This window comes from Acomys minous, assembly GCF_964271855.1.
Source record: "Acomys minous genome assembly, chromosome: 4".
NCBI classification, from domain to species: Eukaryota; Metazoa; Chordata; class Mammalia; order Rodentia; family Muridae; genus Acomys; species Acomys minous.
In genome coordinates this window covers 20,568,397-20,583,918 of record NC_140486.1, presented here as the reverse complement: position 1 = coordinate 20,583,918, position 15,522 = coordinate 20,568,397, and the positions used below count along the sequence as shown (strand labels likewise).

The following is a 15,522-nucleotide window of genomic DNA, read 5'->3' as shown; positions in this document are numbered from 1 at the left end:
AATACTGCCCTCTAAAGTTTATGCTTTCGTAGGAAAAAGATTGGCTAACTTGTGAGGAGAACAGGAATTTCAAGGCAGCAGAGTTAAGTTTAAATAATTAATGCATAGTTCGTACCCCATGGCTGTACCAGGATGGAGTGAGGGTGCGAGAGGGAGTGTTGGGTATGTAACAAGCTGAGAAAGGGGCCTGGGATGTTCTGCCACACAGGAAAGCAGCCAGCGAAAAAGAGCTGAGAAGCCAGGCTGCTCTCGGCCAATAGCAGCTTGAACTCCTGCAAGCGCAGCGAATGGGAGCCACTGAGAGAGGCCACGGAGTGACGTGAGCCACGGCAACACGCTGGCTTTGGAGAGTAGGAGAAAAGAGCAGTGCAAGGAGTGAGGGGCGAGCGGCAGTTTCCAGCTGCGCTCCAACAGTAAATGTTTAAAAGGGCACAATACTAGTTCCATTCACATAAGTTTCTTTTCTTTTCTTTTAGAACAAAATTAATAGTTAAATATGAAAAAAATAAGCTGGGCGTGGTGGCCCAAACCTTTAATCCCGGCACTTGGGAGGCAGAGGCAGGTGAATCTCCATGGACAGCCAGAGCTGTTACACAGAGAAACCCTGTCTCGGAAAAAAAAAAAAAAAAAGAAAGAAAGAAGGAAGGAAAGAAAGAAAGAAAGAAAGAAAGAAAGAAAGAAGAAGCCGGGCGTGGTGGCGCACGCCTTTAATCCCAGCACTCAGGAGGCAGAGGCAGGTGGATCGCTGTGAGTTCAAGGCCAGCCTGGTCTACAAAGTGAGTCCAGGATGGCCAAGGCTACACAGAGAAACCCTGACTCGAAAGACCAAAAAAAAAAAAAAAAGAAAAAAAAGAAAGAAAGAAAGAAAGAAGAAACAAACAAACACAAAAAATCTTTTTGTATTTTTGTTTTTGGAGACAGGGTTTCTCTGTGTAGCCTTGGCTGTCCTGGACTCGATTTGTAGACCAGGCTGGCCTCGAACTCACAGTGATCCACCTGCCTCTGCCTCCCAAGTGCTGGGATTAAAGGCGTGCGCCACCACGCCCAGCTTCTTTTTGTATTTTGAACACTAGAAAAACAAATTCAAAGAACACGCCCTGTAAAAGTGAGCTCACAGACAATCTATCCAATTCTTTTGTTCTACAGAAGGTGAAAAGAGGTTAAATGACGCTCAAACTCTTCCCACTTGGCCCAGGTAAACTACAACACCAGTTTGCGGACTCCAGGCCCAGCCTCCTTCCACCGTATCATCTCTTGTCAAACGGTTCTGTCCACCTTGGAAAGCAGAGGCTCCCAGTCTGTTTCTAACTCAACAGAGCTGCCACCATTCACGCTCATCTTGTGGCAATAACTGAGAATCTAACTCGGTTTCTCAAGGTGTCTTCACAGTGGCACCACGCCCTGAGCACATCCACATCAGAATCACTATCAGTTAATGACAACACAGTTGCTTCCTAGTTTGTGTGAGTGTGTAGTGGTTAAAACATGGGGGTGGGGGTGGGGTGTATGTTCCCCGAACTCACGTATCTGACACTTGGTCCCCACTAGCAGCACTGTGTAACCCTTAGGAGGTGGAGCCTTGCTGGGGACAGGCTTTGTGAGTCTCTAGTCTCCCAGCTCTCTCTCTCAGCTTCCGGCTCCTGCTGCCTTGCCTTCCCCACCGGTATGGACACCTAGCTTTCTGGAACCATACGCCAAAATAAGCTCTTAAGTTGCCTTTGGCCATGCTATTTTATCACAGCACACGCAAAGTAACTAACACTAAGGGCTAAATCCTAATAAACGTATCCTAAGGAAAATGGATTTGATCCACCTACCCAACAGCTTAAATGTTTGTCTCTGCCATCAAAGCAAACATCAGGAGGCTCTGAATTAGGGGGAAAATTTGGTTACAAGCCAGTATTGCTCACATTAATATAATTCTTACTATAACCCATACCCACAAGGAAAAAAAGATAAGAAAACTATAAAATGCTGAAGGATTTTATTGCTAAGAAGTGGGACTGGAGGTGATGGGGCAGGGGGTGTGGCTTAGTTTCTACCATTTCATTTTTACTGTAAAAATTAAATACATCAAGCCTGGCACACACCTTTAATCCCAGCACTCGGGAGGTAGAGGCAGACAAATCTCTGTGAGTTTGAGGCCAGCCTGGTCTACAAAAGCGAGTCCAGGACAGCCAAGACTACACAGAGAAACCCTGTCTCGAACTCCTCCCCCCCCCCCAAAAGACTAAAACCTAGAATCCTTTTCTTGGGCTAAGTTATATTGAATAAAACTATTTACTACTCAGCTACCACAGAGCCAGGCCAACAGTAGACACTTGGAGCACGCATGGGGGCCGCCTGCCTGCAATCCGAGCACACCGGCAGTGGCAGCCGGAGGATCAGGAGTTTACAACCAGCCTCAGCTGTCTAGGGAGCTGGAGCAAAGGCTGGGCTTCACAAGACCTTTCCTCTACCTTCCTCTGCCCAAACACTCAAAGTCGTATCTGTGCTTGGTTTGTTTGTTTGATTGTTTTGTTCTTCTTTTTTGTATATCTGTGGTTTTTTAATCAACACTGCAACCGACCTTCATGAAAGGCCTGCTTCAGGCCACACCCTGAAATATAAATATGAAGACAGATGACACGGGGTCCTTGCCCTCGAACAGCTCGGTCAAGCGGAAGAGAGACACAGGTGAATAGGAAGGGTGACCTGCAGGGCTGGGGACACAGCTCAGCTGGCCAAGTGCTTGCCACAAACGCACAAGGACATGAACTTGATCCCCAGCACACACATTAAAAAAATATAGCATGGTGGTACCCACTTGTAATCCTAGCATGGAGGAAGCCCAGACTGTCGGCTCCTTAGGGCTCACTGTCTAAGCCAGCAGGGCCCGGGCATCGCTCATTCCTCAGGTCCCCTTGAAAGACCCTGTCTCAAAAACAAGGCAGAAAGCTCCCGAGCAAACCTCTGTCCTCTACGAAGAAACTCACACACGTGCAGCTACACACACACACGTGGAGGGAGAGAGAATTAAGAGATGGTCTGGCTTGAGGAGGTAACTGGGAGATCTGAGGTCAGAGGCTACCGTCATTTGAGAAGTCCATCCTTGATACCTTCCTCATTCATCCCAGGGAGTCACATTTATCCCACGTCACCTTGGCCTATTTGCCACCTGAAGGAAAATGGGGAGCGGCTGGAAGGGACACTGTACCAACTGCACGAACCAGAACTACAATGTAGTATTGATGCACTCGGCCTGCCTTACAAGGAGCCGTTGTTGGAAAGACACAATGGCTAGACCAGGAGAGACCTTATCTAGCGCTGCCCCTGCTCCGTGAGCTCTGGACTGCCAAGGGCAGGTGTGCACTGCGCCTGGCTACATGTGGACAGTGTCCAAGTAAATTCAAAGAGCTCAGAAAAGGGAAGGCCTGGTGCACTCAGCTTCTGAAGGGTATTTATGAAGAAACAGTGAGGCCTGAAATGGAAACTGAGGAAAGGCAGCTAGTACCTTCTCCCGTGTCAAATAAAAGTCATTTCCCCTCTCCACTCTAGTCTTAACTCTTCAACTTGTAAAACCACTGCTACAGTTTCAGTTTTATTTTGCCTTTTTCATACCACAGGAAAACATTCTTTCTTTTATCACCCTATTTCCATTTTTTAAGTATATCATAATATATACACAAATCAGACATAAAAGACAGGTCACAGAATATTAAATTTAATGTACAGAAGCTTAGGAAGAACTATTCCCTATAAAGTTTGAGAGGAAATATTTTGAGTCATCAACAGAAACAACTAATTTGTTGTTGCTTGTGACAGATATTTGGTGAAATTTCATTAGGGGAAACCTATAGTGTAGGCAAAATTCCATATATTCCAAAGACAAATACTGTTTTGTTCATATTTGAATAATCATAATATTTAAAATGATGATCAAATAATTCTCAAAAAAGAAAGGAAGGAAGGAAGAAAAAGGAAGAGAGAGAGAGATAGAGAGAGACGGTCAACAGGACTTTTGCGATGAATTCCCTAACAACTGATCACATGTGCCTTAAGTTGTCACCGTGAGCTAGGGATGGCGCTCAGTTGGCATGGCGTTTGCCCAGTGTGCAAGAGGATCTGGGTTTGAGCAGAGTACAAGCCAAGCTGGGTGGTGCACACTTGGGAAGTAGAGACAGAAGGATCGGAATCCCAAGATTACGCCACTGCGAGTTGGAGCTGGCCTGGGATACCGTAGGCCCTGTCTCGTAATGCATAAGCCCTGCAGTAACCTCTTCCTGGTTTCTCCTCCACTGTAAGAATAAGCAAACCCTGCTCCAAGCTCCACAGCCCTTTTCTTTCCCAATTACAGCTCTTGACAAAGGGGTACCAGGCCTGCTTCTTTCACCCCTTCATATACCCTGAGCATCCCTCACTCGTGCTTACAGTCACGGTGCCACTTCCCACCAGGCACTCCTCCTTTCCAGCTCAAAAGGCAATGCTGCAGATGGGAGGGCTGCTCTGTGAGCGGGTGCCTCGTACTGCTTTAAACCATCAACAGGCAGGAGGAGCCAGAACAAGCCTTCCAATGCCAACCTGAGACCAACCACTAAAGAAAGACCATTTCTGTAAGTCTGTGCCTGGCTAGTCTGCATTTGTTAAGTAAGTTTTATCTCAAGGTTCCCAAAATAAAGTTGACGCTCTCAAAGCCATGTTTGGCAAGGAGGAAAAGAAATGCTTCACAGTAACTATTTGCTGAGAATTATATACCAAAAGCTTCAGCTCCTGGTTTCTTTTGTACTCACAGGGTTCAAAGAACAAGATAAGCTTTTCAGAGCCTTTTCAGAGTGTCTCAAAAGGCCTGAAATAGCTGAGTTAATTTCTTTTTTCTTTTTTGGTTTTTTCGAGACAGGGTTTCTCTGTGTTAGCCTTGGCTGTCCTGGACGCACTTTGTAGACCAGGCTGGCCTCGAACTCACAGCAATCCACCTGCCTCTGCCTCCCGAGTGCTGGCATTAAAGGCATGAGCCACCACGCCCGGCTTGAGTTAATTTCTTGACACCACTTTCCAAGAAGTCTGTGATAGCTAATATTGGCTGGCTGCTTGACACACCTAGCAAGAGAGAAGTCAATTGAGAAACTGTCTCTATCAGATTGGCCTGTGGGCATGTCTGTGGAGCAGTTTCTTGATTGCTAACTGCAGGCTCAGTACACTGTGGGTGGTACCATCCCTAGGCAGTAGCGCCTGGGCTGCACAGGAAGCAGAACACGAACACTATCCTGAGAACAAGCCCGCACGCAAGCGGCACTCCTCCATGGTCTCTGCTTCAGTTCTGCCCTCCATGTTCTTACTCCTGCCTTGGACTTTAACCTGTAAGCAAACTAAACCCTTTCCTCCCCAAGCTGCTTTGGTTGGTGGTACTCCAACAACAAAAAAGCAACCTAGGACAGTGCTTAATGAAATATGCAGGCTGACGGACCGAGAGAAGAACGGAATGCCGTGGCTCCTGTGCCCACACCACTGCATAGTTGGGTGTGTGGGCCCTGCTCATCTACTAGGGCCTCCAGGAAGCTGGACCAGCTGGTGGGTGCAGACACAGCTGGCCTGCCCTGTTGTCTGCAGGCCTGGCCAGCACAGAGCCTGAATACTTTGCATTTTTATACAACAGACCAGACTGAGTCACCACAGGAAAGGTTATCAAATGACTGGCGTTTCAAACCACTGAAATGCTTGGTAGCAACTAATAACTGACATTTACTTAAATATTTTCTTGGACTTGCTTGGTATGACTATGTCCTTCAAACTATATGCAATTGTTTTTTATTTACAAAACTTTCATTCATTTACACTGAGTGCATGTGTATGTGTGGGGGTGGAGGGTGCACACGTGTCAGACATAGCATGCCTGTGCAGGTCAGAGGACAATTTTATGAGGTCATTTCCACCACGTGGCTCCAGGGCTTGACAGAACTCAAGGTGTCAGGCTTTGCTGCAGGTAGCTATATTGACTGAGCCGTCTCACAGGCCTAGGATTATATTTTAAACTAAACTAGACATATACAGTGTACATTAGGTATCTCAAACCTAGAATTACTTCAAATTACTTCAGAAGCCGATTCTCTTCTGAATTCTCCCATGCCCTGAGTTTTACTGAAACAGTATTTTCACCTCGAAGATCTCCCTCAGAGGAGACACAAAGTCTACTGACATCTAATGAGCCCAGAAGAAAAGGCAGGGCTCTGTCCTCACCCTGCTTTCAGGCTGTCTCAGTGTCTGTGTATCTCAGAGCAGCGCTTACAGGGCCTCAATAGCAATAAAACTATCAACCAGATTAACTAATAATGCAGGGAAAGTTTCAACATTAGCAATAACACTTATGTTAATGACGTCTTTGTACTGTTTTTGAGACTTTGCTGTGAGTCTTAGTTTGTATCAAAATGAAAACTTTCAAACTCTTAAACCAACTTACATGCCCTAAGGATCCCTGGTGCGTGCAGAGGAAGTGTGTTAGATGCAGGTCCTGTGAGCTCAGAGCTGGGACTGACAGAGCAGCACTAGCTACAGCCAGTCCCAAAGTGGCCACACTAGACTCCCAACTTCCAGGACAATTTCTTTGTCCCTCAAGCCAGTTGGGGGCACTTTCCTTCTATATAATTTTAAACTTCCAGAAACATCTCAAAAGCAGTCCTTAGGAATTTCTACTTATCTTTTACCTCATTTATCAATAGCTAAGAGTTGGCCTCGTCCACTATCAGTCCCCGCCAGCCCTGCACTTCTCTCAGATCTATCCAAGATTAAAGCAGCATGCATGGCGCCTACCTAAAACCAAGGACATACCTTTGATGAGCACCGCACAATTATCCCAGGAAAATCACCGCCTATACGATGTAATGCAGAATACATACTAAAATGTCCACAGCACTCTGCCCTTTGTTCCTAACCAGTACACCAGCTGTATTTGTCATTAGGTCCGTTTAGCCTCCTTTCCCCTTTACAACATGACAGCTAAAGAGTCCAGGGGGTGGGCTTACAGCTCCTAAGGTACTCATCTGTCTCATGTCCCTGGCTCATACAGAGCTGCCAAGATGCCTGAGAGGCAGGGGTGTGTTTTGGTTTGTTTGTTTTTCTTTTTATTTGGTCTTTGGTTTTTCTGTGTAGTCCTGGCTGTCCTGGACTCACTATGTAGACCAGGGTGGCCTCGAACTCATAGACATCCACCTGCCTCTATCTCCACAGTTCTGGCATTATAGGTGTATGCCACTACGTCCAGCTTATTTTTATTAAAAATATCATACTACTTCTTTCAGATTACATTTTTTAATCACTTCTGAAATTAACCAAGGTTATCCAATGTCAACTTAAAAAGCAGTATGCATCCAACTGTTCCAAGTACATTCATGAGGCAGGAGTGAGGTTAAAAATGGACTGGGCAGATTTAGTTTAAAACCAAATGCACAGCTGGGCGGTGATGGCGCATGCCTTTAATCCCAGCACACAGGAGACAGAGAGGCAGGCGGACCACTGTGAGCTCTAGGCCAGCCTGGTCTACAAAGTGAGTCTAGGACAGCGAAGGCTAACACAGAGAAATCCTGTCTCCAAAAAAAAAATACAAAACAAAACAAAAAAGCCCAAATGCACATCTTTCAATGTTATACTCTACATTAAAGCAACAAACCCTACATATTCCCTTTAGTGATTTACTTTAGGCTATTAGGAAACAAAACTTTTCACCTACTGTAGTATAGGCCAAAAACCATCCACAATCACAAGACAGTAAGTCCAAGACACTAACATCAATGTATTTTTTGGTTCATTCCCAAGACATTTAATTTTCCCCAAAGAAGACCTTGAGTTACAGGTCCAATTTTCCTGAGGATTTCAACACACAGGACAATTCTTTTTCTTTTTTTAGTTTTTCAAGACAGGATTTCTCTGTTAGCCCTGACTGTTCTGGACTCACTTTGTGGACCAGGCTAGCCTCAAACTCACAGAGATCTGCCTGCCTCTGCCTCCCAAGTGCTGGGATTACAGGTGTGCACCACTATGCCTGGCTCACAGGATAATTCTTAATTGGCCTATTTCACAAATTCCTACAGAAAAAAACACCTATCTAATACATGAGGGCTGAGGGCTCATGGGCTGCATTCATGCCTTTTCCAAAATTTCATTTTAGTTAAAGTGCATCCCCCCAGCTACAAAAGGCCACAACTAAAGCGACTGGTGGAATAAGAAGACACCTGCACATTTCATTGTTCCAAAAGGGACATTAATATGGTTTCCAGCACTGTGTGGCTGCGCTACACCGACAGTGAGAACAAGCTGGGTAAAGACGGCACAGGGAAGCAGGCAATGCATGCGGCTACCCACTACCAGTATGTGAGGCTGGGCAAACGTGTTAGTTACCCTCATTGTTGTAAAAAGGTACCAGACAAAAGCATTAAAGGGCAGGTTTCTTCTGGCTCATGGCTGCAGCGTACAGTGATTATGGTAGAAAGGCAGGGCAGCAGAGCAAGCACGTGGTGGCAGGGCAGTCACACTGGGCTCCCAGAAGGACATGGGTGCTGGAGCTTGCTTTCCCTTCTCTGTTTATTCAGCCTCGCACCGTTGCCCATGAGACAGTGCTGCCCCCAGCAAGGTGCCTCTCTAGAAACATCCTCACAGGCACAGTCTTGGGTGTGTCTCCCAAGAGAGTATAAATTCAACAAGGAAGATTAAGATAAGCTACTATGCATCTCTATTCTTCAGTTCTCATCTCCAAAATGTCAATAATCATAATATCAACTTCATAGGTTTGTTATTGAAATTAATATCCCTATCAATACCCCCACAGTAGGCTGTCAAGTAGTTTTTTTTAATGTATGTAGGAGTAAAACTAGTACAGGTATTAGGAACAGTATTTATGAACTCTATGTTAAGACGCAAGCATGAGAGGCCGGAGACCGGGCTCAGCAGGAAAGAGCACACACTGCTCCTGCAGAGGACCTGAGCTCAGGTGGCTCGCGGCAGCCTGTAACTCCAGCTCCCGGGAATCCAATGCCTCTGGCCTTCACGGGCACTGCATTCAGACACAAACCCGCACATGTATACATAATTAAAAATAAAAACAAATCGTTTAAAAATGTAAGCATGAATGCTTTGAACGGTTTCTGTGAGCGAAGCTCCAGTTTTTCTTCGACCGCATAGATTACAATCGGCTTTATCGATGAGTGCCCAGTTAACTCAGGTCCATCAGGGTCAGGCAACGGTAGCCGCTAACTTAGTGATCCGTAACAGACTAACCTATTCCACCACCAGAACAGCAGCTGCTCTAGTTACTCATTTAGCCACCGTCCTCGCACAGGGAAAAGGCTCTGCGCACTGTGTAATTCGCAGCAGTTGATACAAGGCAGAATGGAACGTGCAGAACTGGAAGTTACAAACTCAGCGACAATCTAGTGATTTGTTTAAGGGCCCAGCAATGTTCTTTTGGATTACAATCCATCTATACTATTTAAATAACAGTAGTAGGAAAACTAGCAGATGGCAGCAGTAAAAGTTATCCCTAGCCCTGGACCAGAGCTGCCTTCTGGACATTGTCAGTCATCCATTTATAAGTTTATAAGTTACCAGCTGGAGCTGTGAGCCACTTCTAGGAAGAGAGTGTAGGTCTCTTTAAGGCATTAAAAACAGCAACAGAGACCAGGGGCTGCTAGGAGGGGGAACATGAAGAGATATGGGGTGAGACTTAGGAGGGTGACAGAACTGGACCGTAAGAGTGGCTAACGAAGAGATGTAATCCTAAAACACTTAAAGAAGCATCATTTACAAGGGTGGATTTCACCGTATGTAAATTATACCTTCAAACGCCAAGTGATCAACCCTGAAATTATAACATGCAAACATGAAACAGACTCAGCAGCTTGTATTCATATACTTGTGTTTACACATAAATATGTATGTATGTATGTATGTATGTATGTTTGTAACAACAATAATAAGAAAGAGACCACAGATTAAGAGGCAATGGGATGTGTGGGGAGGGCTGAAGGGAGAGAACATGAGAGGGTCTGGGATGGAGGAAAGAACAGGGAAATTACATGGTTACATTTTAATTAAAAATTTAAAATTATTAAGAACTGAAAAAATGGGGAAATTTTGACTGTCTATTTAAACCTTTTAAATATTCATGTTGAAGCCAGGCATGATGGTGGCACATACCTGAACTCGCAGCACTCAGGAGGTGGATGTGAGAGTGTGAACTGTCGGCCAGCATGCACCGTGAAAACCCTGTCTGCATTTAAATCCCATGAAAGATTTCCCTAGAGAGCTGGCCATGAGAGCAGAAAAGAAAAGAGCGAAGCTAGGACAATGGTGCGCCCCAGTTACTTCGACAGACAGAGGGCTGAGGCACGAGTACAGCTGCATGTGTGTGGCTATCTTGAGCTACACGGTGAGTTCAAGTCCAGCCTAGGCTACCTAGCAAGAGCCCATCTCAAAGTAAAAAAAAAAAAAAAAAAAAACCAGGACAGGAAAAGACAGTGGGGATATGTCCTTCACAAATTCCCATGCAGAGAACGCTAACAGCCAAGTACGTGAACACATTTTCCAGGTGGCTGAGGCATGGCTGCTCAGGGCCGCATTGGCTTAGCATGTGCCAGGGTCTGAGTTAATACCCAAGCACTGAAAATAACAAACCTTCCCAAAGGTGGTAGAATGCTTGATCTTCAGAGACAGCAGATTCCCTTAAGGAAAAAGTCCTGCCTGAATACCTACATATACGCCCCTGGTTTTCTTTATATTCAATTTCAGCTTGGTTTCTATGAATTAGGGAAAGTATTAAGAAGAGAACGTCAGGGGCCAGCAAGATGGCTCCATGGTTAACGGTACATGCCGTCAGCCTCACTGCCTGAGTTTGATCCTCCGGAAACCACAGTAGAAGGAGAAATGACTCCCAAGAGCTGTCCACTCATCTTACATGCCTGTGTGAGCCTGCACACACACACACACACACACACACACACACACACACACACACACACTAAGTAAATGTAAAACATTCAAAACTAAAATAAATTTAAAAGAAGGAATTATAAGTGTAAACTAGAAGATAGGAGGGAGATGTGAGGACGGAGGAAAGAGCAGAAGAGAAATAATACTAAGGATATCTGAGAAACTCATGGAAACTTCCTATTTTATAAACTTCCTACACACACACACACACACACACACACACACACACACACACACACACACACACACACGCAAGGGGATTACATGAGAATTACACTACACAGGACATTAGGAGCCTCCAAGAAGCCACAGTTTGCCAAACAAAAAGCCCAGTGCCAGGATGGAATCCCTCTCCCTGGGTTGTTGGGAGGAGGCGTGGCATCTTAGTTACGCTTCTATCGATGATAGAACACCATGACCAAAAGCCGCTTCAGGAAGAAAGCATGTCTTTCAGCTTACAGTTTCTAGTCCATCATAAAGGGAAGCAAGGGAGAAACTGACACAGGCACCATGGGGGAGGGCTGCTTACTGGCTCGCTTCCCAAGGCTCACTGTCAGCCACAGTTCTTTCTTTCTTTCTTTCTTTCTTTCTTCCTTCCTTCCTTCCTTCCTTCCTTCCTTCCTTCCTTTCTCTTAAGATTTATTATTATGTAGACAGTGTTCTGCATGCCAGAAGAGGGCACTAGATCACATTATAGGTGGTTATGAACCACTGTGTGGTTGCTTGGAATTGAACTCATGACCCCTGGAAGAGCAGATAGTGCTCCTAACCTCTGCGCCATCTCTCCAGCCCAACCACATTTCTTATACTCCAGAACCACACCCTGAGGAGTAGCACTGCCTACAGCAATCACTAACTGAGGAAATACCCCCGCAGGCGAATCTGAAGGAGACATTTTAATTTGGATTCCCTCTTCCCAGAGCCTCACTTGTGTCAAGTTGACAAAAACCTAACCATCGGGGCATGGTGGCACACTTCTTTAATCCCAGCACCTGGGAGGCAAAGGCAGACAGATCTCTACGACTTTACGGTCAGCCTGGTCTACGTAGTGAGTTCCAGGACAACCCTGGCTACATAGAGAGACCCTGTCTCAGACAACGATAACAAAACAAACAAAAAACTTAATGGGTGGGAGGGTAGTGTGTGCGCATGTCCAAACACATAACCCCAAACAATACCCAATCCTGCGATTGCAGAATCTAAGCAGCTCAGAGAAAACAGCTTTTTTTAAAAGAATGTGGCCCCATGCACATAGAGGCAGCACAAACTGTCTCAGTAGTTTTTTTCTTAGTTGGTTAGTTAGTTTGTTTGTTTTTAAGGAAAATAAAGAGGACATGAAACTTAGAGATGTGGGGAGCAAAGGGGTCCAGAGAAGTCTGAGAGTGAAAATAAGAATGAATATGATCAAAATACATTGTATACATTTACAAAATCTCAAAGAATAAACTACAATTAGTATTTAAAAACTAAAAGGCAATTCATAACATGGTTCTCATGTGCTATAAAACTCTGTATTGACTACGTTGCTTTGGTCAGGCTCCTCCAGGCTCAGAAAAGATAACTTTATTTTCCTCCACTAGCCTCCGAGCCTTGCTTAGGAATCAGGACCTTCCTGCTCGCTTCCAAGGAAGAATTACAACATGCTACATCAAGGCAAGCTCATCTTCATCCAGCCCTCCCTCACAGCAGCCCACCGTGGCCTCTAGAAAGCAGAAGGAGAGTGCACGGGCCACCCTTCCACTATCACCCACACCCAGTCACTAGCTCAGACATGTACACACCTGGCTCATGTACACACGTCTGCCAGCGAGAGCACAGAAGGTCTGCCTCACACTAGGACATGGGTGCCTCCTTCCTCAAGAGAAAGTCAATTTGGTAATCAAGACAGGCTCTCAAAGCACCCTTTCTAGCCCAGGGCAACCCCTCTTTCAGGCCTGGCTTTTATATCGCCCAGCAGGGACTCCGCACTGCTGCCTCAGAGGCCTCTAGTTTCCTCTCTTCCCACAACTCCACAGCTCAGGGTCAAGTAGCACTTGCAAGTGCTCTCTAGCCCAACAGCACATGGTTTTCCAACCTTGACACATTAAAAAAAAACCAAAAAACTGCTACTACTACTAATAATAACAGCAACTAAAGAGCTTTTATTGATACAGCTTGTGAACTACTGATGTTCACAATGCTGGAAATCAAAATAAAATTTAAAGATAATTACAATTTAACCACTTAAGTCTGCAACACATTAGTGTAAATAACACTTTTAAGGAAGAAAAAAAAAACGATTGTCTAACAAAACTATTAATGGTACTTTTTTTAATATATATAACTTTTTAAACTCTAAAGGACTTGGGAATGGACAGCCAGATCTCGTGTTTGCTACTGCATTTAGCCTGACCGCCATCCTCTCAGAGAGTAAGCAGTGTTAAAACCATGCTGCTCTCACTGCAGTGCCACACAGACGGAATGAGGTGCCGTATGACAAGCCTTGCCTTAGGATCACAGTTCAGGGCCAAACGCAGGTGGATGCAGGCTGCGTCTGTATATCCTAATTTACAATAGAGCCTTGGGAGCTAACCACACAGCTCACATATACTCTCTGTATGCTGCACACCCTATGCGTTAAACAGAAATTATCCTAAATACTTTATAGACAAGGGTCTGGAATGAGAAAACTCATCACTGAAGATTTCATAGCTCTAAGTATACAGACACTGAAACTATGGCAACACTTCTCTCTTCTGACTCAGACTGAACTCACTCCTTTCTTTCCTGTGGAAAATACATCAAAAAGCCTAACTATATCTTAACCCAGTAAGAACCAATTTAGAAATTTATTTATACTTTTAAAGTTGAGTAAAAAGTACAAAAATAAATTGAATTTTAAAAAGATTGTATTATTTTTGGTTTTTAATTATGTAACATCTTTTAGGAAACGTGTATTTTACATAAAATGTATTTAAATGTATTGAAATCTATTATCAATATTCAGTGAATTATAAAAGTAGACACACAATTTCTTAAGTATTTAGGCATTAATGAAATTGCTAACACTCTAGTCTAAGCATGGTACTCTGCCACTGGACAGGATGGCACACGTGTGGGCAGCCTGACATCTACACACAATGGAGGTTATTATGATATACCAGACTGTATTATGAAAAAATAAACTAAACTTAAAATACTTCTTATTCAGGGCCCTGGAGGTTAAGTAGTTTTACAAATACAGGAAATAAGCTATGCTTACGCTGTTTCTTCTGATGTTATAGACAAGCAGACAAGTAACAGATTTCTTACACATTTCTTCTTCCTAAGTAGAGAAGATTGTGTCTGTTCTCAATGTAACCTCATCTGAAAACTCAGACGCCCACAGCAGAAGTTCACTACTCTCATCATGCCAAAAAGCATAAGGCTGCTTTACAGAAATATCCGCATATTTCTCTTACCTCTGTTTCTGTACAATGTGAATATCCCAATTTACCTGTAATAAAAATACAAAAAGTTACTTTCAATTGTAAGATTTCTAAATCATTGATAATATATTCAAGCAACTACAATCAAGTCTGTATTAAACATGAAAATAATAAATACTGGAATGATTTTTTTTTCATGTACAAAGTTGTTGGCTTATTCAGTTACCAGGCTGACTGCATACTCAAAACCCCAGAGGTCAAGAGGCTGGAGAAGGAAGTTCTGCGCTAGCGTGATCTACACAGCAAGGCCCAGGACAACTAAGACTAATGAGACTGCTTAACTGCCCCGAAAAGAAAAGGAAGAAGGCTGGAGAGATGGCTCAGTGGTTAAGAGCACTGGCTGTTCTTCCAGAGGTCCTGAGTTCAATTCCCAGCAACCACATGGTGGCTCACAACCATCTATAATGTGATCTGATTCCCTCTTCTGGCCTGCAGGTGTGCATGCAGGCAGAGCAGTGTATACATAATAAGAAATAAATATTTTAAAAAAGAAAAAAGAAAAGGAAGAACCAGGCATGGTAATGCACATCTGTAATCCCAACACTCGAGAGGCAGAGGCAGACAGATCTCTGAGTTTGAGGCCAACCAGGTCTACAAAGCGCATCCAGGACAGCCAGGGATACACACAGAGAAACCCTGTCTGAAAAAAAAGAAAAAGAAAAAAGAAAAAAGAAAAGAAAAGAAAGAAAGAATTTTTTAAAGAAAAGAAAATGCATCTGTAATCAAAAGGAAGAAAAAGACAGGCAGAAAGAAAGAAAGAAAGAAAGAAAGAAAGAGCGAGCTGGGCAGTGATGATGCATGCCTTTAATCTCAGCACTTGGGAGGCAGAGGCAGGCAGATCGAGGCCAGTCTGGTCTACAAAGGGAGTCCAGGGCAGCCAAGGCTACAGAGAAACCTTGTCTCAAAAAAAAACAAAAAACAAAAAAAAACCCCAAAGATGAAAGAGAGAAAGGCAGAACTATGTAAGACAGACACTGGCTGACTGGCCCTTGGGAGGCAGGACTATGTAAGACGGACACTGGCTGACTGACCCTTGGGAGGCAGGACTATGTAAGACAGACACTGGCTGACTGGCCCTTGGGAGGCAGGACTATGTAAGACG

The 15,522-nt window shown here is 44.3% G+C and overlaps 1 protein-coding gene across 4 annotated transcripts in view; it reads right to left on the bottom strand.

Moving 5' to 3' along the window:
• The window catches only part of SPIRE1 (spire type actin nucleation factor 1), a 115,909-nt gene that overhangs the window by 77,696 nt on the left and 22,691 nt on the right, over positions 1 to 15,522 (bottom strand). For all 4 annotated transcript variants that reach the window (XM_084780310.1, XM_084780312.1, XM_084780311.1 and 1 more), the window contains exon 2: positions 14,394 to 14,428. In XM_084780310.1, the coding sequence (XP_084636436.1) occupies positions 14,394 to 14,428 (35 nt within the window). The remainder of the gene's footprint in view (positions 1 to 14,393; positions 14,429 to 15,522) is intronic.